The sequence below is a fragment of the Haliotis rubra genome, unplaced genomic scaffold (assembly GCF_003918875.1).
Source record: "Haliotis rubra isolate DU_JTF1 unplaced genomic scaffold, ASM391887v1 Scf420, whole genome shotgun sequence".
Lineage (NCBI taxonomy): Eukaryota > Metazoa > Mollusca > Gastropoda > Lepetellida > Haliotidae > Haliotis > Haliotis rubra.
In genome coordinates this window covers 748,052-772,611 of record NW_025767103.1, presented here as the reverse complement: position 1 = coordinate 772,611, position 24,560 = coordinate 748,052, and the positions used below count along the sequence as shown (strand labels likewise).

The 24,560-nt window shown below is 39.9% G+C and overlaps 2 protein-coding genes across 2 annotated transcripts; both read left to right on the top strand.

Moving 5' to 3' along the window:
• The first annotated feature begins 1,134 nt into the window (after positions 1-1,134).
• On the top strand, positions 1,135-7,474 carry LOC124288600 (ubiquitin thioesterase OTU1-like). The gene is given in 5 exon segments (XM_046725153.1): positions 1,135-1,347; positions 4,271-4,777; positions 4,779-5,076; positions 5,079-5,307; positions 6,678-7,474. Coding segments are annotated over 4 exon segments (1,095 nt in total). The 5' UTR covers positions 1,135-1,191; the 3' UTR covers positions 5,213-5,307; positions 6,678-7,474.
• A 3,692-nt stretch (positions 7,475-11,166) lies between these two features.
• LOC124288583 (protein lifeguard 4-like) lies at positions 11,167-24,047 on the top strand. Its single transcript, XM_046725134.1, has 8 exons — positions 11,167-11,271; positions 11,407-11,567; positions 12,216-12,324; positions 18,687-18,792; positions 19,719-19,752; positions 20,675-20,792; positions 21,194-21,239; positions 22,588-24,047. Exons 2-8 carry the CDS (start codon positions 11,459-11,461, stop codon positions 22,786-22,788), a joined length of 723 nt encoding a protein of 240 aa, XP_046581090.1. The 5' UTR covers positions 11,167-11,271; positions 11,407-11,458; the 3' UTR covers positions 22,789-24,047.
• Positions 24,048-24,560: the final 513 nt, after the last annotated feature.

The following is a 24,560-nucleotide window of genomic DNA, read 5'->3' as shown; positions in this document are numbered from 1 at the left end:
TCAAAGTGTGTGTACGTAGGTACGGTACTATTTTCCATATAGCGTTTCTTACACAGAAAAACACGCCAGGCGACACTCAACTCAATATAGCAATAACTTTGATTTCAAAAGTATTTTATCATGCTAATGGACCATACCAGTTCTAGCTAATTCAAAACTACTTTGAAATCTTAACCCACTCCCAGGAAACTGTATATATAGGTTTGATATTATAAAACATTTGTGAAGTACTTTTAATTCAGAATCGTATATGTTGGATTATGATTTTTTAAACTGATATTGCTTGGGAGTGCCTGTATCAGGGGAGGATCAGAAGGGGCGCAGGGGTGCGCTACCCCCTTCTCTCCCGAATTTTCTTTCCCTGGGATCGTTTCCAACTATCCCTTGGACTTCATGATTTATGTGCACCCCTCACCAAAATCCTGGATCCGCCCCTGCCTATATGTGTGTGTTAAGCATTGGCATATATATGCCTATAATCTAAATATACCGAGGTTTCCGCGTACGACATGCTCATACAGAGAATAGACGGACAGACAGACAGAATTTACTTCTTTGATGGGCATTCTAGAAGTTGGGTAGATGAAGAATGAGGACTATTTTTATGGATATACAATTTCTTTATTCTAGATATAGGCGACGTTTCGACATAGATTCTACTTGCTTGACAACGACATTAGAATCTATGTCGAAACGTCGCCTATATAGAATAAAGAAGTTGTATATCCATAAAAATAGTCCTCATTCTTCAGACAGAATTTATTCAATTTTTAAGGCCTCAGGCCCATACAACATACATAGGAGTTTGGATAAAGATTTATGCGTGCATAGTAACAGTTAAATTGAGATATTTTCCGATTTGTTTAATAATTTTGATGTTTTCGGTAGACATACATGGAATAAATGCGTCCATTATTTGCAGAGACCAGCAGACTGACATGTCTCAATATCGAGTGTTTCTGCTTCGTAAGGTAAATAGTACAGAGCCCACAATCTATGACGTGAACGCATTTCCGTTCAACTTTGTCCCCCAAGGGCCCGTAAGAAGTGTCAGTGCACAGCTGTGTTACGTGTTTACAAATATAAGAGCTTGGTTGGATACGAAAAGTAGGTCAGATAGGCAGTCGGTAAGTCGTCAGCATAGCGAGTAACAGAGTGTATTCTTGTTCCATGGGTTTAATAAGTTATTAGATGGGTAGTGCCCTTTGTTCTGGAGGAAACACAGTTTCATCTGAAATAGACAGAGAGAAGACGCAAAGTGTTAACAATTTCTCTCGTAGTAAACATTCAGATAGCGAGTCTGAAACAGATTTTGCACCTACTGATGTAGAGGGAGACCCACCAACGGTAAGGAGCAAAATGTCAAATTACGCCATTGTTTATTTGAATCAATCGAGGTACTTCTAAGATTTTTTGGGTTAAGAAAATGAGATTAGCCTGTAATTAACCACAAGACGGCAGTGGCATGTATATTTGACCATAAACACCAGAACCGGGGAAAGACTTCTGCCGGTATCCCCCTTAAATTTCATTCTAGTCAAATCATATCACCTAAATATATATTCCTCATTTGATAAGGACGAGTTTTAACATGTTTCTTTTATTGTATCTGCACAAAATGAAAGACATATTCAACCTCTAAAAATGCCACTCAAAGAACATTTTCCTCATCGTTAAAATTTAGGGGGATACAGGCCTAAGTCTTACCCAGAGAAGCAAAACTATATCATACACAAGTTAATAATAACCTGATCACAGAACAGGCTCTCCGAAGTAACCCCTATTCTTAGTAAAGATTATATTTCACCAGCCCCTATTGTTACATAGTTGAAGGGAACAATTTATTTGTTAGCATATCATCAGTGTATGAAATAAGGCCCGTCCGACCACTCGAGATGGGCTAGATTTCTGCCGGACGGTCTAATTTTACAGCTAGCAAGTCCAATGGACGGGTGAAAAAAATATATTCAGATAACGTGTCCTCTGGCACTGTCTATTTAGTATTTAAGAAGGACTGGTTAAATCTCTTCTGGGCTGGTAAGTTTTTGAAGTAACCGCCTGGGTTTTGGCTGGCTGGGTTTTTCGCTTATTTTATGCACTGATATCATGTGTTAATGAGATTTCATTACAGGGATATGAAATATGGTGCTCAATTTCCGTGCCATTGGAATGGCACAGTGGAAAACTTTTCAATGTTCCCTTGGTGAACAACTAAAATTATAAGGATAATACTAATTAAGATTCGTATAATGGAAAATGCAATATATTTGTCCTCTTATGATGATTCAAAACCTATTTTTGCATCCCATCAAACTGTTTATCGGTGGCACTCTCAATCTCACAGTTTAACATAGGTGTGGCCATGGGCCTACCTTTAGAATACAGCACCACAAACTTTAAAAATACGCCATAATACCCTTTACGTAATGTAATGTGATTTTGTTCAAAAGCACGTTCTCGATACAATGCCCTATGACGCCTGCATGGCAACACGGTTGTCTGGCTCAGCGAAAGTGGGTATAAGCTCCGCCACTGGTGTTTCATCTCTACGAGCTATGTCATTGCATAAGCCCAACGATGTTGAGAGTTTCCAGTAGTTGTATAATCGCGCGGATGCTAATATTTTGCAAGCACCAGTTTGAAATATTTTTCTTTTCACTAATACACTCATATTTATTTGTATTACGGGCTGCTGAGGTGTTATGTTTTGTGTATTTTGTATTTTGTAATTTTTAAATTTACATATATATTTTTGTCATTCAGTAATTTGCACCATTACATAGAAAAGTGTTTTATTAGTATTTTATTTTTCGAAGCGGTAATAATGCATTACACTAGACACGCCAGTCGTGTTTGTGCCGGTTCGGTCAATGCATTCTATTTATTAGGATTAATTCAAGGTATTGGGGGTTAGGGTTAGGGCTAGGGCTTAGGGTTAGGGTTAGGGTTAGGTTAGGGTTAGGGTTAGGTTAGGGTTGGGGTTGGGGACCTAATGCAATATAGTAGGTACATGTCCGTGGTTCGGTCAATGCATTCTATTTATTAGGATTATTTCAAGGGGTTAGGGTTAGGGCTGAGGGTTTAGGGGTTAGGGTTAGGGTTAGGGTTAGGACCTAATCCAATATAGCAGGTACATGTCCGTGTAATACGTGAGTACCATTTGTTGTTTTTCTTTTTGCATTTTAATACTTTTTTTCACACAAAAACGGGAAACCAAAACGCCGAAAGTACATTATGAAATGGGTTAATGTAGAAATTTTGGGCTAATGGAAATTGGCCTGGAATTTGCACTCAAGCCTCTTTCACACGCAACATAAATTTTGTTCAGTAATGATTCAAGGCTAACTCACCCTCGCGGCCGCCACTACACATGCTCATGTCTCCCTCGCTCCTTTAGTGCGATCCACATTATCCTTACAGTGTTCCCTACATCACTTTTCTGTCACAAAATCACCGATTTATATAAAAGCGCCATTCATGCATGCACCGCGGAAATCTACGCCTGACGCCTGACGCCAACAACCCTTTTCAGTTTGAGGCATATCGCTCATTCCACGCCACACGCTAATTTGTAGATTACGGAATGGGACGAGTGTGCCAAATGGCATCGGATCCATTCGCAATTGTCCGAAGAATAAAATCACGAGACACCAAGTCTACCCGTAGCATTCGTGAATTGTCCGCGACCTATTCGACTCTTTCCGCTTCATTTCCGCGGACGCCACAGGAATGACTCGATAAATTTGCACATTGTGTAACAGTGTGGACGTAGCTCAGTTGGTTAGCTGTCGAGCTAACAATCCGAAGGTCGCGGGTTCGCGTCCGACGGGTTCTCACAAACTGGTTGCTTGTCTTAATGACATGTGACCTACGGCAGAGATCGCCCTCACGAGAAGTTGTGGTGCTGTATTCTAAAGGTGCTCCAATTCAAACCATGGACCTTCTGATCCATAGTCAGATGCATTGTACACATGACCAAAGATACCCATGAGTGCATGAAGATCCGCGTTAGAATTGATCTTCAACAACTCATGCTTGTAGTAAGAGGCGACTAAAGGGATCGGGTGGTCAGGTTCTTTGATTTGGTTGACAGTTATGGTTGACACAACTACTACATTAGAATCTCTACTTCACAAGTTTACTGAAAAGTGTAATCCCAGATATATGTTACGTTTGATCACTTTGAAAAGCATTGTGTATTCACAGAAATACTGTCAGTCTGATGTGTCCAGTCCCAACTATTCCAATGTGCTTGTGGTGTGTGTTTCAGGACAGGATGGCCAATATAGGCAACAAGCAGATTCAGCTGAGATGCAAGACTCCCACTGGTCAGCATTACTTGACAGGACTTACTCTCAACACAACAGTGGGAAGACTAAAACAGGTGATATCCGACCTAGCCAACATTCCCAAAGACAGCATCAAGATCAGGCAGGGTTACCCACCAAAGGTAATCAACACAACTGATGACTCAGCAGAAATAGAGACTCTGCCATTCCGATCAGGAGACACTCTGATTGTGGAAGAAGAGAGGGGCTCACAGATTCTGAAGCAGCAGAGAGTAGACCGAGCCCTGCAGTCCCAGCTTCTGTCAGGGATAAAGGGGATGCTTATACGTAAAGTTGTCCCTGCCAATAACTCATGTTTGTTCACAAGCGTGAATGCTGTGATGACAGACGGTGTCGTAGATACAGCATGTGCCAAAGTGATGCGTCACCTTATAGCAGACATAGTGTGTGGAGACACTGAGTATTATAATGCTGGATTCCTCGGGGAAACCTAACGAAAGCTATTGTCGCTGGATACTAGACGATCAGTCGTGGGGTGGAGGAATAGAGTTGTCAATTTTATCTCGTTATTATCAAGTGGAGATTGATGTTGTTGACACACAGACTGGGAGAATAGATAGGTTTGGGGAAGACAAGGACTACTTAGAGCGTGTACTGCTTATCTATGATGGGGTCCATTATGACGCGCTGATTCTTGAACCAACAGACCCAAGCAGACAAATCGAAACAAAATTCCCAACTTCAGATGAGATGGTGCTTGCACAAGCTATGGAGCTAGCCGCTGAGGCGAGGCTAGTCGACAGTTCACGGATGTTGCCAATTTTTCCCTCCGCTGCCTCATCTGCCAAGTGGGGTTGAAGGGAACTGATGAGGCTCAGAGCCATGCTAAATCTACTGGCCATGTAAACTTTGGAGAATACTAGGATCAAGACTTGACCATGGATTGTTGTGTATGTGGTGCAGTCAGGTGTCCACAGGACGTCTCACTCTATCTCTTCTCACTCTTGAAATGGAAAAAGTAGACTATTTATCATTGCATGAATGTTATTTAATTTATTTTTTAAAATTATAAAATAATGTTTTAATCCTGATTTCATTCATCATGTAATTCTTCTTTTGTTCTTGGTTGTATTTATTGCATTATTTGTATGTTTGGGCATGATGGACATGAAGTGAATAAGTGTCTGATATTTGTGTGTCTCCAACAAGCATGATATGAAGACATTGAAGTCCATTCCTGGAGGAAGCTCATCTTGATATTGAAGTCCTTTCTAATAACATGACAGTGGTGCACCATATGTACTGTTATGGACCATATGAACTGTCCTGGGCCACATGATCAGCAGTGTGCGAAATTTATGCTGGTCCTGTGGTCCCCATCTAGTAAAAAATCATGAGGACCACTTAGTGATACGTTTGTAGTGGTCCTTGTGGCCAATGAATTTTGTATATATAGTTAAGTAAATTTACGAATGTTATTTTTGACCAGTGAAATACAGACAGGACCACTAATTATTGTCCACTCACTGGTCCTGTGGTCTAGTGGGAAATTTTGAAAGGTTTCTTTCCCTGGATCAGTATGTAATCAGTGAATTTCTGAAACATAGACAACAGCATGTCATCCAAACATGATGGGGTAGACTATTGCTCATATCAAGAATCCGTGATCCCGACGTGATTATTTATTGGCCACTGTTGTAAGGGTAGAATGTTGCTGAGTGGACCAACAAGCAAACATGTTGATATTGTGTATGTATGCTGGTGTGTGCATGAGTTTTGTAGCAAAAATGCTTTGAATCTGTAATGGATGCCATTTTGTAACAAGTTCTTTTTCAATCTAATCCTGCGTTAGAAACTTTATATTTAAAGAATCTTGCCCTTTTTGTACATCTTCCAGCTGTTCAGCAAACTGTGCACCCTATGTATTGAATGATCAAGTTCCAACCTGTGTATTTCTATGTAGCCATGGATGCTAGTGACTGGTCATTGAATGGCATTGTAGCTTCTACTTCAGGGGGCGGTGGGGTAGCCTAGTGGTTAAAGCGTTGGCTCGTCACGCCGAAGACCCAGGTTCTAATCCTTACATGGGTACAATGTGTGGAGCCCATTTCTGGTGTCCCCCGCCGTGATGTTGCTGGAATATTGCTAAAAGCGGCGTAAAACCAAATTCAGTCAGTCAGTCTACTTCAGGACTTAACAACATGTCTGTACTGAAATACATCTTGGTACTGTGCATTGTGGTCATAGTTAATAATTCATGTTCTTGTTTTCTGTAATGTTTCTTTGAACATCTGTGTCAACACTTTGATGATTTTTGACAATCCATACGTTCATGACAAGATGAATTTTATCCCTTAATAACTGTATATGTTTTTGTTATTTACACAGTTCTTACCAACAATGACCAACAAACAACACTCACATCTGAACTTCTACCATGTCCATGCCCTTACCAAGTGGACCAGTTGCCAAACATTTCTAGCCAATCAAACAGATATTCAAACAATTAGGAATTGAGAAAGGGATATATTTAAATACAACAATGAAATTCCTATTGTGGCCAAATACCATAGTCATGTCAGCATCTGAATTAATGAAATGTCTGTCCATAGTTATGAGTTAAGCATGAAAAGGAGAATTGTTTCATATTTTGTAAAACCAGGCATTCGTGGACTAGTCTCAGTGCTGAAATGTTCTATACAGACTTGTATCCTGGAGAAGTATTAAAACCTGACAGGGTGGCTTTGAAACAGTTTTCTCAGCATCATCCTATGCTGTTGGGCTACGCCACAGTAGTGAAAAAACAGCCTCTGTAGTCGACTGTGATGAGGCTGCCATGTGATGGTCGGGAAATCTGATGGTGTCAGATGAAGTCTATGACAGGTCAGGACAACCATGTGTTAATCTGGCCCTGGTCAAACGGATAGTCCTTTAGTCCAGAGGAGACACATCACTCAAACAAATAGTCTCTCAGCACATTTAGGATGCTGCAGTATTTCTTCTCATATCAAATGTTCTGGTTATTCAAAATCAGTTGTGTCAAAATGTTATATTGCTATATTTATCTTGGTATTCTTGTTGTTATGCTTATTTGCATATATAGAAGAATATTTTTTTCACAATGCTTCCAAATGTTTTATACATTATATATTATATGTTAGGTTAATAAATTGTGTTTGACGATACACTTTGTGTGGTATATATCCTTAGGTTCACTGTTTGTCTATTGCAAACACTCTGAGAGCAGACAAACAGTTCGTAACGTTCGAACCCACGTCGAGTGAACGATTTAACCACAAGGCTACCCCACCGCCTCTAGAACACACAAATGTATGGTAAAGACATACTGCTGAGACGGTTATGTCTTGGTGTATACGATGATATGCATCAACCAGGGGTGGATCCAGGTTTTCAGTTACATGCGACCAACTATATGGACTGGCTGATAGAATGCCTGTCCAGAGGTAGGAGGTGTGATCTGTTGCGTGTCAAACCTCAAAACATTAAAAAATGGTATTTGCTGTGAACCGTCTGACGCTTGGCACAAAAGGCACAAAAATATGGTCTTGTTTTAGAGTATTCTGTGTGTGAGTGGGATATCAAGGTTAATCTGGAGCATATTGCTGGGCTAGTACTATAAAACAGGCACCACTCACAACCTCTGTCCAGTGTGAAGTCATCCTTGTATAAGACACCACTCCTGCATTGCCTGAACATCGTAGAGATGCCACCCTAGAAGGAAGATGGACTGATGGACGTCGGTCTCTTGCTGTTGAAGAGGCGGCGGTGACAAGTTGCTGGTGTTTTCTACAGAAGAAGCACTCTCAGCGTTACAGCAGAATGATGCCCACTTCATGGATGGAACTTTCTTTTCGTGTCCAAGACTTTGGCATCAGTTATACGTGATTCACTCTCATACTGACAATATTATTATTCCCTTAGATTTCTGTCTTTTGCCTGATCGTCAGCGGGCAATTACTGTACTCAAGATGCTGTTCAACAAACAACTGGCAGACCTCTTCAACCACTGACTATCTAGGTACACTTTGAATACCCTGTTCACAAGGCTACCTCTGATGAGTTCCCTAACACATCTCTGAGAGGCTGTTGCTTTCATTACACACAGTGTTTGTGGCGCAAAATTCAGGACCAAGGGCTTGTGACAGCATACAAAGAGAATCAGGACTATTCTGACCTGTTTAGATCTCCTGTAGCCCTTCCTTTCTTACCTCTTAGTTTGTCCAAGACACCTAGTTGAAGACCATGAACCAAGCACCAGACATCCGAGGCTGTGAGGCATTCAAGGACAACGTTGTGAGTGTGGGGGTTGATGACAATGCACGTTTCCCGGTCCCTGTGTGGCACCATTCTGAGACAGACGGCCCGCGAATACATAACCATGATAGAAGGTTTTCAGGCACAGCCACCCTAACATCTTTGAGTTCATTGAGGCAATCAAGAGAATCGAGGCAATGAACAGGAGAAGGATTGCCCAGCTGGACCATGGAGCTCCTGCACCACCCAGGAAAAGGATGTGTACACAGAGAGCTAGATGCTCGCCTCAGCCGTTTACAGGATCAGCACCGGAGAAGACAGACGTCGACTATAGTCTGTCTCACAGTCCCTGAACCACATTATTTTCCCTACTGCCAAGCCCTCTCTGCAGTGCTAAAGCCCTAAATGAAGCAAGTCTAGATTTCCTCAGGTTCTGAATCTCTGGTCTTTCTAGGGCTCCTTTTCAGTATAAATGGGCTTGTTTGTTACTATCAAAATTATATATATTCAGAGTCTAAGCATTAGTCTAACGTCGACTATTGACTTTCTTCGTGCTACAGGCTGGGTGGAAAAACAGTATTGTAAATTCCCTTGAACTCTTCCACAACAATGATCTATGTAATAAGCTGAATACATATTGTATAAACCTGGTACAGCTATAATTGTCTTCTAATACATGTATATCATTATTATGATGGACCAGTCTACATGGTGGAGGGGAGAGAGCTAGTAATTAAAAAACATTTTACTGCAACAGATTGTGTATTGGACGGGTAGTCAAACTGGGAGCAGTCATAGTGGGAGTGAACCGTCTCGTCTAGTACAAATGATCATACACGCACACACTTGCATTCACTTCGCGTAGTAAGGGCAATCATTTCGAAGAGAGGGTATCCCACATGTAGCCTCTATCATAAACATTTTCTTGTTTCTGGATTAAAACAGGTATTATCCCACTGAGGCGCGGCATTTGATAGCCAAACGAATTATTCTTTTTGGCGTTTCCATAACGGACTACAAAACAAGACTAGCTTAAAAACCAACCATAGCCGCTCTCTTCTGTGTTACTGTCATCAAAAGGCTCGCCATCAAATGGCCTTTAATGAAAACATTGTAACATGGGAAACAGTAGTTTGTTGTCCATCACAAAAACATATTAACTTAACCATAATATATTTTCGCTGCCTAACTCTCTGCCTCAAATCACAGGAATATGTAGCTGTACATAAATAATCATATAATTTCCTGTATGTCTCCAATACGAGACCGTGGAACGTAGTCTATCACACAGACCCTGAAACAAACATATCCAAGAAGAAAGCGCTTGTAAGTCGAGATTATGTGGCAAGTCGAGATTATGTGGAAAGTCGAGATTACCACAGTTTCAGGAAATTGAAGAAAGTCTGTGGCTCCTTTTCACAAGAACCGTATTTTTTATTCTTTAACATGCTCATTTCAGAGACTATATGTTAGTGCATTTGGAACGGTAAACATAATAAACATGTAATTGCGTTTTTATACAGCAACGCATTCCTGTGCTCAAATATCCAACGTCCCTTGAGTGATGCTATGTAACAAACTTGACATGCCTGTGTAATATTGAGATGTGCGTCGCCAGTCTTATTCCCCTGCAATCCAGGCGTCACATTACCTCCCCCACCTCGCGTTTGTCAATATTTTACATTCAAAACTACGCGTTCGGCTTCAAATGAAATTTAGAGACTATCAATTGGTCTAACATTCATTAAATTTCCAAACACAGTACGTTTATCTCCTAAATATTTAAAGATTTTTGTTTCACGAAGTTGACACGAAAGGAAATCGAATATACCGATGTTGACAAAACACAGGCGAAAATATTATAACAATTAAAAAAATCACCATAGACAATAACTCAAATTCGAGATAAAACAAACCCCGGTATCACAATGGTTTTGATATTTTTAAAAATACGTATATCAAATGAAAACGATATAGCTTGTAAAACACCTCGCCAATAACATTTGTAAACTCAGAGTGAGGCCTGACAAATATAAAGTCGATATTTTTATAACTTTAGAGAAAACTTTCGTTCTTCATTTATATGTGTCCGACACTTGTGAAGATCCGCGTCACACTTTGTTTTCAACAACCCACGTTTGTCGTAAGACCTAGGTGACTACATTTTTCGGTTCTATATATATGCGAGACCTGATAAACATAAAGTTGATATTTTTGTAAATTTCGAGGTAGTTTATGTACATGCTTGACAACGATACAAGAATATGTATCGAAACGTCGCATCATCCGAATAAAGAAGTTGTTCATCCATAAAGTTTTGTCCTTATCTGATTCCCCTCTAAACATGCCACTTAATGAAAAAAGGTAATCCACATTATATACGTTTAACCATTCCTGTGAAGCGACACACCTTCATTTTGGAGGTTAACACATTTAGCCGCATTTCTTGTCTCGCGATTTTAATTGCGCAGTTTGATGATGTAGTGAATGAGCTATTTAAAGCCCGGTTTGTAAGAATATTCCTTCGCAAAGACAGGCCACGCAACATGATCAAGTTGACGAGCGCATACCGAGGCGGAAACCAGTTCAATGTTCCTTCGCGCATATCTAAGGACTTATTTGATTGGACAACATGACACGACTTCATTGTTACTATATTTAGAAACTGTTTCGGTTTGGAAAATCCCTGTCCGTGAGAAGCAAACAGGTGAGTGTGCGTCAAGAACCAACGTAGCATTCATGACGAACCCGTTATGGAGCGAATACGTTGATAGATTTCAAATCAACGCATGTTTAACTATATGTAACTCTAAAAGACCCGTCATTTCTTTCATTTTGGTAGATTTCTTTTCGGCTCATATCGCGCTTTCTGGAACGAACCAGTGAACGACAAAATGGCGACGTTTGGTCAACCTAATGCAAAGGAACAAGGCAAAGAATCCATAGTTGATGATTTCATGTATGGTTCTAATGTCGCCAGTGCTCATGTGTACATACGGATGGGTGAGTAATTTCTTTATGTCGTGTATTATTATTCCATATGGACATTCAATTTTTTTGCCTCTGTCAATAGCGATTGACACCAGATAACAGGCTGACAGCTATCCACGCACCAGCTGGCGAATATGTGGCTTGTTTTGTTGACAAGCCGTTTCCGGGTTTAGAAGAGATAGAATATATGCAGTATTCGGGCAACATCCATAATTGGGTGGTGGTAATGTTTTCCAGATGCGTCACGCTTGGCGGATCACGACCGACAAGGTTTCGTTACTAAGGATGCAAGTCTGGTCTGAACTCCCAAGTCTATGCATACATACATCCGTAATTTAGGCAGATATGTACACATTTTAATGTATAACTTCATCTGTTAGTTAAGTTAGAGCTTTCAAATTTCTATTATGTGTCATCTTACCCTAATTGCAGGAATCATTGATTGTAAAATCAATCACTGGATTACCATTTAAAGGCCAGTGTCATAAAGCTGGAGCATTGCATAACAGAGCTTTCTACATGTTCAGTTTGTGGACATTTGTGTGTGTGTATGCGTATAATGTATGGTATACACGATTACAGGTACAGTTGTCTTACAGAGCCTGTTAAGATATTTACTGTTATGAGGGGAAAGCAATGAAGTAAAATATGATGTTTCAGGCTTTCTGCGGAAGGTGTATGGGATCTTGACCACTCAGATCCTCCTGACAGTCATCGTCTCAGCTCTGTTCATGAGCAATGAGGGAGTCCAGAAGTACATCCATAGCAAGTTAGTATAGTTTGTAACTGTAGCAGGGCATGGAGTCATCCCACAGATGACATCCTTACCTTGTCAGCTTACTGACAGGGTTGACCTCTTTGGCCATGTGGACAAGGTGTCGACTACGGATCAGAAGATCCGTGGTTCGGAATCCCAGCGCCAGACTTTACAATTTTATGGCTGCAGATCGAAAAGTCATATTTCTATTTCATATTTAAGCATGATGTGTGTGATGTCAAAACTTTGAATACAATGTCACGCTGTGATCAGGCCCCAAAAGAAATATGTCTGTTTCAGGTTACCCGACCGACCCTAAATCTTTTTTTTTAAAGGGCCACTGATCCAGAGCAATTAATGTTTCCAGCCAACAGTCTAATTACGAAACCTAGCAGCAAACTGGTCAGCCCTTGCTCCCTCGACCGTGACGGACACAGGGACTGGGCTACTGTCCACCTTGGCAAAATTTCTTCAACCTAATCAGTGGGACATTAGGAAGGGTGGATGCGCATCAGATGCCGTTATTTGAAAAATACCCCGGTGGTTCTTGTTTGTATGTAATAAAGTATCCCAGCAGTGTAGGCTTTTCAGATTTTCAAATGTTTGGATGGTGTAGTGACTGATCCAGTTTGATCCTATTTCTGTGTTTTTACTTGATATTTAATCATGTAAATATATGATGTCTATTACATATGCTATGATATATTTGAATCCATAAACTAAACAACCCCACTTTGCCATTGCTAAAAAAAATCTGAAATTTTACTTATGTACATATGTATATACAGTTTTTAACTAAGTACGCAGCAAATGCTTATATATATTTCTTATGTAACAATGAAGTTCCGTTCGTATCCTCAAAACAGTATCGGCCCATATATTTTTTTCAGGCAATCAAACTTTCATGCAATACAGCGATTACTACTCTGTTGCTGTAACCCTTGTTTGGTGGTAAACCTACACATGTTATTTGTCATGATTCCCTTGATGGTCAGTTAATGAATTTATAACAGGTATAATTAGTGATAACACCACTCAGATTACCCGACAAAGGTTCCCATTTGGCATTTCTTGTGTTTGGTGTAAATACTCATCATTATAAATTGAGGTCTGATGTGGCAAATGTATTACATCTTATGTAATATACTCATGGAAGTGCAGTAACAGGAATTATCAGCTGAGTTACAAAACAAACATTGATCAAAGGATTAACCGATAACACATTGATTGATTAATTGCTTTTATCCTGCACAGTGGATTTGTCAAAAGGTAGAGTTTGTGTATGTAGATTTACTAATCTATATTGAATACACCCTGTCGTAAAGCCTCTTTGTAAAAACAGCGTCCTTCCTACAAAGGATTAACCGCTAATACATTGATTGATCATTATTGGCTAACTAAATTACTTTTTTAATGAATGGCGGACATCATGCAGTTAGTTGCCAGGTGGGCTATCTTGGGTAACCAATGGGACTATACACCAGAGTGAAAAACCTGAAACAATAGACCACTTTTCGCATATTAGACTGTTAAAAGACACATGACATGGAACAGGATACTTTCAAGTCAGCTGCAGATAAATGGCAATATGTGGATATTGATGGATACATTCCCCGAACAAGGTAATAGCCTGATATTGTTATATTATATAACTTTGGTCTGTTTTAATTTAATATTTGCATTTTCTTTTTATTTATTTGTTATGGCATTCAACAGAATCCTTTTTTTAGCCGTGAAGTGTAATGAGACAGACAACATACACTAGGTCGCACTTAGGGCGTGTGTCTGAAATATGATACACGTTGGCAATCTAGTATAAGATGTCAAGATGTTACAGTCATGTTATAAATTTACTAAGTATAAGCAGATCGTGTGCATTTTATTAAGTATCAAAATGCATACAAATATAATAATAAACTAATTAGGATTATAAGACAAAATATAAAGACGTACATTGACTTTGTTATTTCAGTCCTAACATTTATTACCACTGGCAGATGTTTAAACTTAAAATGTTTTCATTTGTTATCAAAATAATGCCAGTTAATACAACATTCAGATTGACTAGTAGTGAACCCAAGCTCACTACTCTCCCCAAGACTCCCCATGTTAGTTAGCCTTACTTTCAAAACAATGCTATTATATCAGGCTTCTCACCAAATTCAGGTCAAACTATTTCTTAAATCAAATTCTACATCCATTTACGTTAACATTTTTATAAGAAAAATCAAAATTTTACATCAAAATCAGCATTTTTATCAAAGTGAATATTTTTCTATAAGAAACCAAATTATTCATCAAAGTCTACATAATTTTACAACAAAATCAACATAAGATTATCGAGTAAAAAAGATTTCATCTTTGTTGATCAGTCTATGCTTATACTATCAATTGCACATGAGGGTGGCGCCAGCAGAGGTAACGAACCAGTCATGAATTCTGGGATATCATCCAGGTACTCACTGGAGAAAAACAATAACAAAAGCAACAACCAGTCCACGGAAATTGCTCTGGATCAGTGGCCCTTTAAGGTGCATTTCAACTCATCATTTTCATCTTTTCATCCAAATCGAGTATGATATATTCATGTTTTACAGTGTAAGTAGGGCTAAAATGGATTACATTGAATTGGCATAATGGGCTCTCACTGACAAAAACTGCAAATAAATAGCATAAATAATGATTTGATATAGAAATCTTTCAATGTTTCATCACAAGGCATTGTAACAACATAATATATACTAGACACATAAAGAAACTGTGCATTGTCAAAATATTATCCCAGTTGATAAGTACGATAACAATGTCAAAGGTACATATAAACTTTAATGGAGGGATCATGAGACCATAACAAGTCAGGAGAATTTCAATTGAAAAGTCAATCACAATGACGTTACGAGTCCACAAACGCGACAGGCGACAGGGGTCAAACGACCATGTCACAAGCTCAATAACGGGTATGTCCACCATCGGCATTGAGAACAGCAGTGCATCGACGACGCATAGAGCCTATCAAACATGCAAGGAAGGCTGGTTGGATGTCACGCCAGATTCTCTCAAGTTCTGTTGCAAGGTCAAGGACGTTATCTGGCGGATGAGGAAGACGGCGTAGACGTCGACCCATCTCGTCCCAAACATGCTCTATTGGGGAAAGATCCGGTGAATTTGCAGGCCAAGGCAGTAAGTCAACGTTGTGGTTTTGCAAGAAATCCATAGCAACCCTTGCCGTATGAGGGCTGGCATTGTCCTGTTGGAATGTTAACCCAGGGCCATGACGCTGCAGAAAAGGAATTGCCACAGGTCAAAATCTGATCCCTGTAGCCCACACCAGTTAAGTTGCCCTGAACAATCACCAAAGGAGTTCTTTGGCGTGCTGTTATTCCACCCCAAATCATCAATGAACCACCACCAAAGCGCGATTCCTCTCCAAGGCACAGGCCTGTGCATAACGCTCTCCCACGTCTATAGGCATGTTGACGCCCATCACTATGGGAAATGTTAAACCTGGACTCATCTGTAAAACAACATTTCTCCACCAAAACAAGGGTCTGCGGACATGATTTCGGCACCACATTCGGCGAGCTTGTCGATTACGTTGTGTCAGGATAGGCCGCATGGCGGGACGTCGTGGTCTGATCCCATTGTCGAACTGTGTTGGGGTGGATATGGCAAAGTCCTGGGATGGTTCGGGCAGTCATCACTGCAGTCTGAAACCTGTGGCGCAGATGGGTCACCCTTATCTATCTGTCCTATCTTGGCGTTGGTACACGTGGACGTCCAGAACGTGGCCGATCGATGACGTATTTGTGTTCTGGTAGCGTCTCACCAGTGCAGAAATGGTGTTCCGGTGGCAGTGGAAATGTGCAGCCACTTGGCGTTGAGACATTCCCCCACGGACCATCCCAATGGCCTCATGACGTTGTGCAGACGTGAGCCTTGGCATGCTATGCGTTTCAATAGCCGTTTAAGTTTTTGAACGATCGCAAGGGCAGGGGTTGAGCTTTCCAAAGTGACAATATTGTGTGGCATTCATATGCTCTGTTTCTCTTTCCCAGAATGCACGTGCAACAACGTATTGCACGTCTCAAGGACGAACCCACTGACGTCACGGAACGTGGCACGTGCATGCATGTTGGATACATGTCACTAATCTCTGAGTTTAAATCCTTATGTGTCTACACAGGTTTGATAAATTTAGAGTTTAAAATTTTTGTATGCACAGTTTCTTTATGTGCCTAGTATATAATATGACCAGAAATTATTGAGAATTTTAGGAATATGATTAATTGGATTTCTAGTATAAACAACCTTGACCAGCTATCAAGTGCTTGGTTTCATTCAAGAGAGACAACTTCGTTAATCCTTTTTCATTAGTTTGTGAAGAGTTATCCCCCTTTGTTTACTTGCTAGCGGACGACATTTTCAGTGATCCTCAGTATGGATGATTTAGAGAAGAGGAAGTTGATTTTAGAGTATTATAACAAGGACATCAGATCAGCTAACGTGATTTCAAGTAGAACAGGCATCCGTTTGTCCACTGTTTATCGTGTTTTGAAAAATATTGCAAATGGATATGGCATTGAGCACCGGGGAGGCGCAGGTAGGCCCAGAAAATTGACTGTCGGTGACAGGAGGCGGCTTGGTATTCTTGTTTCTAAAAACAAACGAAGGGGTTTAGAAAACTTAGGCTGGATATGATTGATAGAGGAACTGTGGCTGTCTGTAAGGAGACAATTAGAACTGAGCTGCATGCAATGGGTTGACAGAAAAGTCGAGGAATTCCATCACTGATCATGAAACCTGAACAAAAGGAGCGAAGGTTGAACTGGTGCTTACAGCATAGAGATTTTAACTGGGACAATGTGATTTTCTCAGATGAAAGTTGTGTGTGGCTGTTTCCTAATACACTGAAATTCTCGACCAAACAAACTGAAAAACCTTTGTATGAGCGCATAAAGGACAGTCCGAAATTTAACGTGTGGGGTGGCATATCTGTGTTAGGGGCAACGCCCCTCTGTGTATTTGAAGGGAATATGAACAGTGAGCTGTGCACAGATATTCTCGAGAGACATTTACTTCCATCTGCTCACGTGTTCTATGGAAATTTTTGGATTTTCCAGCAGGACAACGACCCGAAACATCATTCAAAGCATTCACAGGCCTAATTTCGGACCCAAAATATGACATTATTAGATTGGCCAAGCTATAGCCCTGACCTAAACCCAATAGAAAATGTTTGGGGACTTATGAAGGAAAGTGTCAATAAGAAAAATCTGACAAATATAGCTGAAATGAAAGAAGAGGTAGTCCGGTATTGGGACAGCATGGACCACGACTTTCTAACTTCTTTGATCAGTAGTATGCCCTTCCGCATTGAAGCTTGCATTGCTGCCCATGGTGACTTGACAAAATACTAACTGTTCACCTGTCTTTGAATCTGGAGTTATGTTCTGCTAATATTCACATTTAATACGTGAGTAATGAGTGAAAATTAAAAAAAAAATTACAATCTTTAAATTCTCAATAATTTCTGGTTGTACTGTAGTACCCTTGAAGACATTCTCGGGTACCCACCTGGTGCTACTTAAAAATATATAAAAAAGTATAATAAAAAAAAGATAAAATCGACTCACCTACCCTATTTTTAAAAAGCATGTAATAGGAAACAGACATATATTTGGGGGGGGGGCCTAAAGATGGCTAGACTGACAGACATTTTCTTTTGTAACAACTCCCCCAGACCCAAATACATTAAGACAGCATGATTAAATCACACATCGTGGAGTAAAGTACAAGGTCATAACAATTTCATCCATGAAAATTGGTATGTAGTATTTCTAAGTTCGAGATGTCTGAATATCATGTGAAATGTCAGTTGTTAAATAACAGTCTGTGTTCGACAAAGATTTTGAACTGAACATACTAATAACATTTAAAAGATAAGTCCATTAGAAAGTGTAAGTTTTGATACTGATTTTCTGATATATTTTGGTGAAATTCATTAAGGAACAATGTTGTAACTGTGATTCAAAAGTTATGTATCTTTCACAATACTTGATAAGTTCATAAGCAGAGGCTCTGACACTTTCTCAAAAGTCACAACCTTCAGGACACTAAAAGTGTTCCAGATAATATCTGATGAAAATATTTTCTGAATTAATAGAAACTGGTTGTGAGTCGCATGCAGTGTCAAGTATCTGACCTATCTCTGTAAACATGAAATCCCCTGATTTCACTATGAATGTTTTAGATACTGACATTCACTGCCATGTGGTTCTATCAAGGGACATTATTCCAACAATATCATCCTTTTAATCATCCTGGTATCACCCTTGTAATTATCATTGTATTTCTGAACTGTTTCCTTCTTTCAGTCAGTGGATGATGACTGTGTCACTGTTTGGAACATTCATTGCGATATTTGCCTTGATGTGGAAAAGACATGAGACACCAACAAACTACATCCTGCTGGGCGTGTTTGTGAGTTATCCTGTGTTCATTTGTATTGAGTTATCCTGTGTTCATTTGTATTGAGTTATCCTGTGTTCATTTGTATTGAGTTATCCTGTGTTCATTTGTATTGAGTTATCCTGTCTTCATTTGTATTGAGTTATTTTGTCCACAGTTGCTTTGAGTTACCTTGTCCAGAGTTGCATTTCTATCTGTCTACAGTTGCATTGTTATCTTATCCAGAGTTGTATTGTTATTTGTCTACATTCCATTTCTGTCTACAGTTGTATTGTTATTTGTCTACATTCCATTTCTGTCTACAGTTGTATTGTTATTTGTCTACAATCCATTTCTATGTATTTGGAGTATTTAAAAAACTAGTCCGTGGTGTAGTGGCTGGAGAGTCTTCCAGGAGACTGGAAGGCCGATGGTTTGATCCTCAGCTGCATCATACCAAAAAGGGGCAGTGGGGCAGCCTAGTGGTTAAAGCGTTCGCTCGTGACACCGAAGACCAGGGTTTGATTCCCCACATGAGTACAATGAAGCCATTTCTGGTGTCCCCAGCCTTGATATTGCTGGAATATTGCTAAAAGCAGCGTAAAACCAAACTCACTCGCTCATACCTAAAAAGGATTCCAAGGTGGTACTTGTTGTTGCACTGTCTGGTGCCTGATGACGTAACGTGGACTGGTGCACTCTGAGTCACTGGACCATGTCAGAGTTGGGTATTTGGCTAACTGCAGTATGGACTAACAGTGCATAACCCACATTTGTCAAGATTAGTTCTCCTTCTCTCACTATTCAAACCAGGAAGTAATAACCATGAATTATAAAATGGTCTCATGAGTTTGTTAAGACAGGCGTCATCTTTCTATCATACTAGTGTTCGTGATGATGTTTAATTCTGTCCAACCAGTGTGTTCTGTTGGTGATGTATGTGTCTGTTCTTGTTTCAGACCCTTCTGGAGGCATACACAATTGGAGTCATTGGTATGTTGATGAACATTTTGGGTATTGCTTCCTTTCAACATTAGTCAGTTAAGGGCTAGGCATCCATTTGTTGATGATGCATCACAGTGGAATATACGAACATAAAGGTGTTCCCTTGTCGTAAGAAGGAAATCAAATAGTGATGTTGACGGGTGTTTGTTAAAGGGTGAACATGTCGTGCTCCACTAGTGGCCTCTGTCATAACATTGTGCTTTTGGTCATAGTCTTTATCTTCCATTCTCACCTCTAATGTCATGAGGGTGGTCAGGTAGCCTAGTGGTTAAAGCATTCACTCTCCTCATGGATACAATCTGTGAAGCCCATTTCTGGTGTCCTCTGCTGGAATATTGCTAAAAGCTTCATAAAAATAAACTCACTCACTTACTCCAGTGTCATGCCCAAAACTACATATTCAGATGCACAAATTTACATGTATGTGGACCTCAAACTTTGAAATATTATTGTTAAGAATTCAGAAACTTAGAAATGTATACCAATAGCCTAGCACCTCTGAGATGGCCATTGACTTCTGTTTCTCTTAAATAATGGAACCCGTGAAGATTCAGGTTAGAATTGATCTTCAGTAACCCATGTTTGTTGTAAGAGGTGACTAATGGGATCGGGTGGTCAGGCTCACTGACTTAGTTGACACTTGTCATGGTATCCCAGTTGCATAGATTGATGCTCATGCTGTTGATCACTGGACTGTCTGGTCCAGACTCGATTATTTACAGACCGGTGCCATATAGCTGTAATAGTGCGGCGTAAAACTAAACTCTGTCACTCAAATAATGGTAACTGTTTCTTTATATATATTTCATCAACTTGCTGAACAATGTACATTTTAAGGGCTTCATAGAACATAAAGTTTAAGCTGCAAGATAAAGATTTTTAGTAAATTCTCTTGGTTTTTGCATTCCAGTCACATTTTATACGGTCTCGTCTGTAATTGAGGCCTTTGTGTTGACCTTGGGTGTCTTTGTGGCCTTGACCCTCTACACACTTCAGAGCAAACGAGACTTCAGTGCTTGGGGAGCAAGGTGAGTTCAGGATACCAGTGGAGCCATGGTGACTCAAGTCTCCAAACTATACACATGATACATTTTTTAAGGTAATGTTAATTTAGGGTCCATATTGACCCGCTTTGCAAACACTTGTTTATGTCTAAGGAAGATGGAAAGATGAATTGTCTCAGCATACAAACACATGAGTCATGTTCTTCCATGAAGATAAGGGTAGAAGTTGTCTTCAGCCTTCAGGTAACAGGCTCGATTGATGCATGTCCTCATACCACAAATGTGTAGATTGATGCTGATGTCAGCCTCTGGGTTTTCCTGTTTCAGATTCAGTTACTTACATACAGCTGGGGTATAGCAGAATGCATCATTAAGAAACAAAAATAATTTGCATAATGTTGTGAATGTTTTTTTTTGTATTTCAGTTTGTTTTCATTCCTATGGATCTTGATACTGGCAGGGTTTATGCAGGTGAGTGAAGAAGAGGTGACAATACCTTTTGCTGATGTGTTTTATCTTACAACTTGTTCAATATCACATCTAAAGTGTAAAAGTGATACATTTTTATGGGAGTTGTACAAGTGCAGTAATCTGTTTTTTACACGGTTTACATGGTTTGTCTTTCATTATCTCAGTGGGGCATTAGACATCACCCAATGATCACAAGTGAAGTCAGCCAGCTTCCTGCATCATACTTGTACGAAATGTGTGTGTGATAGGCGAGTGGTTATAGTGATTACTATATCATGTCAGAGATTCAGGGGTTTATTTCCCAAGTGGGTACATTGTGTAGCCCATGTCTCCTGCCATGGTACTGCTGGAAGATTGCTGTCAGTGGTGTAAAACCTCACTCACTCCATCACTTGTACCTTGTATAACCCTGCACCAAGGTCAAGAGCTATCTGTAGCATGGTGTAAAACCTCACTCACTCCATCACTTGTACCTTGTATAACCCTGCACCAAGGTCAAGAGCTATCTGTAGCCCATGTCTCCTGGTGTAAAACCTCACTCGCTCCATCACTTGTACCTTGTATAACCCTGCACCAAGGTCAAGACCTATCTGTAGCCCATGTCTCCTGGTGTAAAACCTCACTCACTCCATCACTTGTACCTTGTATAACCCTGCACCAAGGTCAAGAGCTGTAGCCCATGTCTCTGGTGTAAAACCCTGCACCAAGGTCAATCATCTTGTACCTAACCCTGCACCAAGGTAAACACCAATCTGTAGCCCATGTCTCCTGGTGTAAAACCTAACTCGCTCTATCACTTGTACCTTGAATAACCCTGCACCAAGGTCAAGACCTATCTGGTGATTATGAAGGTGATGATGAGGCAAAATACCGTAGACAAGATCAATAAAAAAATTCCGAAACACTCTAAAACCAAAATGTACACATGTGAATTTGACTCAAGCATATTAAGATGCTGAAATAAGCCTATTGTAGGTTTCCGTGACCTTCCTATGTTATCTGATCTCGCTTTCGCTCGGTCAGATACCATAGGAGGGACACTCATTTCGTATAATTCGTATGTAATGAGACCTCGTGTAGTATTCTCTATATATTTCACATCACTGATGGGTTGCAAACAAAACATCAGCCTGAACATAATTTAGAAGAAGACCATGATTAAAACCTAACTTTGTGTATTGTGTGAGAAAATTAAAACTTTATTCTATCACAAATATTTATGTACGATAGTATCAGTAACACTATTTTCACATCAACGATATTTCTTATTATCAATCTTTTTAGCCAGTATCATATCATGAAAACTTCCTTAAAATGATTCCGCACCTATTGTGTCATGCTTGTGTAGATCCTGTTCCCATCTGTGATGATGGACAAGGCAATTGCTGTGGGTGGAGCCCTCCTATTCTCTCTCTTCATCATATTCGACACCCATCTCCTGATGCACAAACTGTCGGCGGAGGAATACATTGTGGCTGCTGTCAACCTGTACCTCGACATCATCAACCTCTTCTTGCACCTGCTCAGGCTCTTCGGCGAGAGGAAATAGTCCTCTTGTAGAAGGGGGTCTATATATATTCACGATGTTTTTTCTGTATGGCACGTGGGTTCACTACACCATCAAATCAAAGTAATTAATCTAAAAAATAATCAAGTTCCCTTAAACAGTGATACTTTGAGATATTTTTTCTTGTGTATGTTTTCCTTCAGTAGTTATATTGCCAGTCAGTTTGTGAAGAGCCTCATGATGGTGTTTTTGAAAACACAGAGCCATGCATATTTTCATCACAAGTATTCGCCTGTGTGACCTGGCTGCTGGTGTGCGATGTCAGTTGTCTTGCTATCAACCACTGGTTTGTGGGCTACGTAAGGTGGCGCTGGAGAAGTACTGACACTGAAAGTAATGCTCTTCTACGTCCACTGACTTCCTCTTTGCCAAGTAGGACAAGAGGAATGGATTTATATGCCAGTAATGGAAACGAACCCACTTACCATACAGGCTTCAAAATGAGATCTTTTATGCATCTTTTGCTAATTTCTGTTGTACTTTCATATCACGCACACCAATCTAACCAGTGGACTATCCAGTTTATGCATACAGAACACTTCTGCTCAATTAAGGCTTGCTTATTTTATACTCACAGTGTTTTTTTTATTATCAAAGAATAGGACTTTTAGAGTAGGAAGCACTGTGCCCAATCATGATCTGTAAACAGCTGCAGAGTAGAGGAATCACCTTGTGCAAGAAGACCCAGTGCAGGCTACATGTTTTTATTCTGGTGAGGGCAAGGTATGGGATTCTCAAACCAGGTCATGATTTAAGATAAAAATATTACCTGGGGTGGGGTTTTTTTCAAACAAAATGGGTTGCTCCTAATTAACAATAGAACCAGAAAAAGGTTTTCAAATGTAGTGTATAAGATCTTGTACAGTACTGAAGAATAATTTGCATAATGAATGGCTTGTGTGCCCACTATAGATGATTTTTTAAAACTCAAAATCATACTCTGAGCACTTTCTGTTATTAAAAACTTGAAGATGCTAAAATTTTGTCAGTTACAATTTGGTTTTGATGTCATGTAGGCTGTGGTTAATTTGATTGTTCTTTCTCTGTTTGTATCTCCACTGAACTAACCTCAATGTGATTATTTACAAAATCTGTTCTGGGGGTCCTCATGTGTGACCTCTGGGCAGGGCCCGGGAGGGGGTACACTTGGCTGGGCCTGGCAGGGGGTCAAATAGATTATTTATGTAAATCTATTGTTCTGTACAGAGGTATATGTTGGAAATAAATATTATTGTACTGTTGTTATGCCTCTGTTCCATTAAGAATTGCTGGTGTGTATTGGGATTCAAGAAGAGAAAACTTGTGCCTCCCGACTCTGTGGACCACCTGACATAAGAAGTGTCAGACTCGCTGTCATCCTTTGTAGGGATGGAATCAGAGGCAAACTGAATCAGTTTTACTGAGTGTATGGCTTTCAACATGGGGGAGATTGGTTAGCTCATCTCTTTTGTAATAAGTTTACCATAACTTGTCGTATTCCTCAATTTTATCGATGTAAAGATTGTTTTCAAAGCTCTGTGTGTTTCTGCTCATTTCTACATCACTGGAACTACAAAGCCTCTGGGCTGAACAAGTGTATGATTCATCTCCTGTTTTCCCAGAAATATAAGTGGCATAAAATGTTTTTTTGCTCCTAACAGTATGTAGCATTGTTAACAAATGCATCATGAGTGGCACATCTCTTGTATGCCTGCCTCTGAAAAAGATTGATTCGGAACATAATGGATTCCAGAATTTTTGAGTCAGAGTTCAGT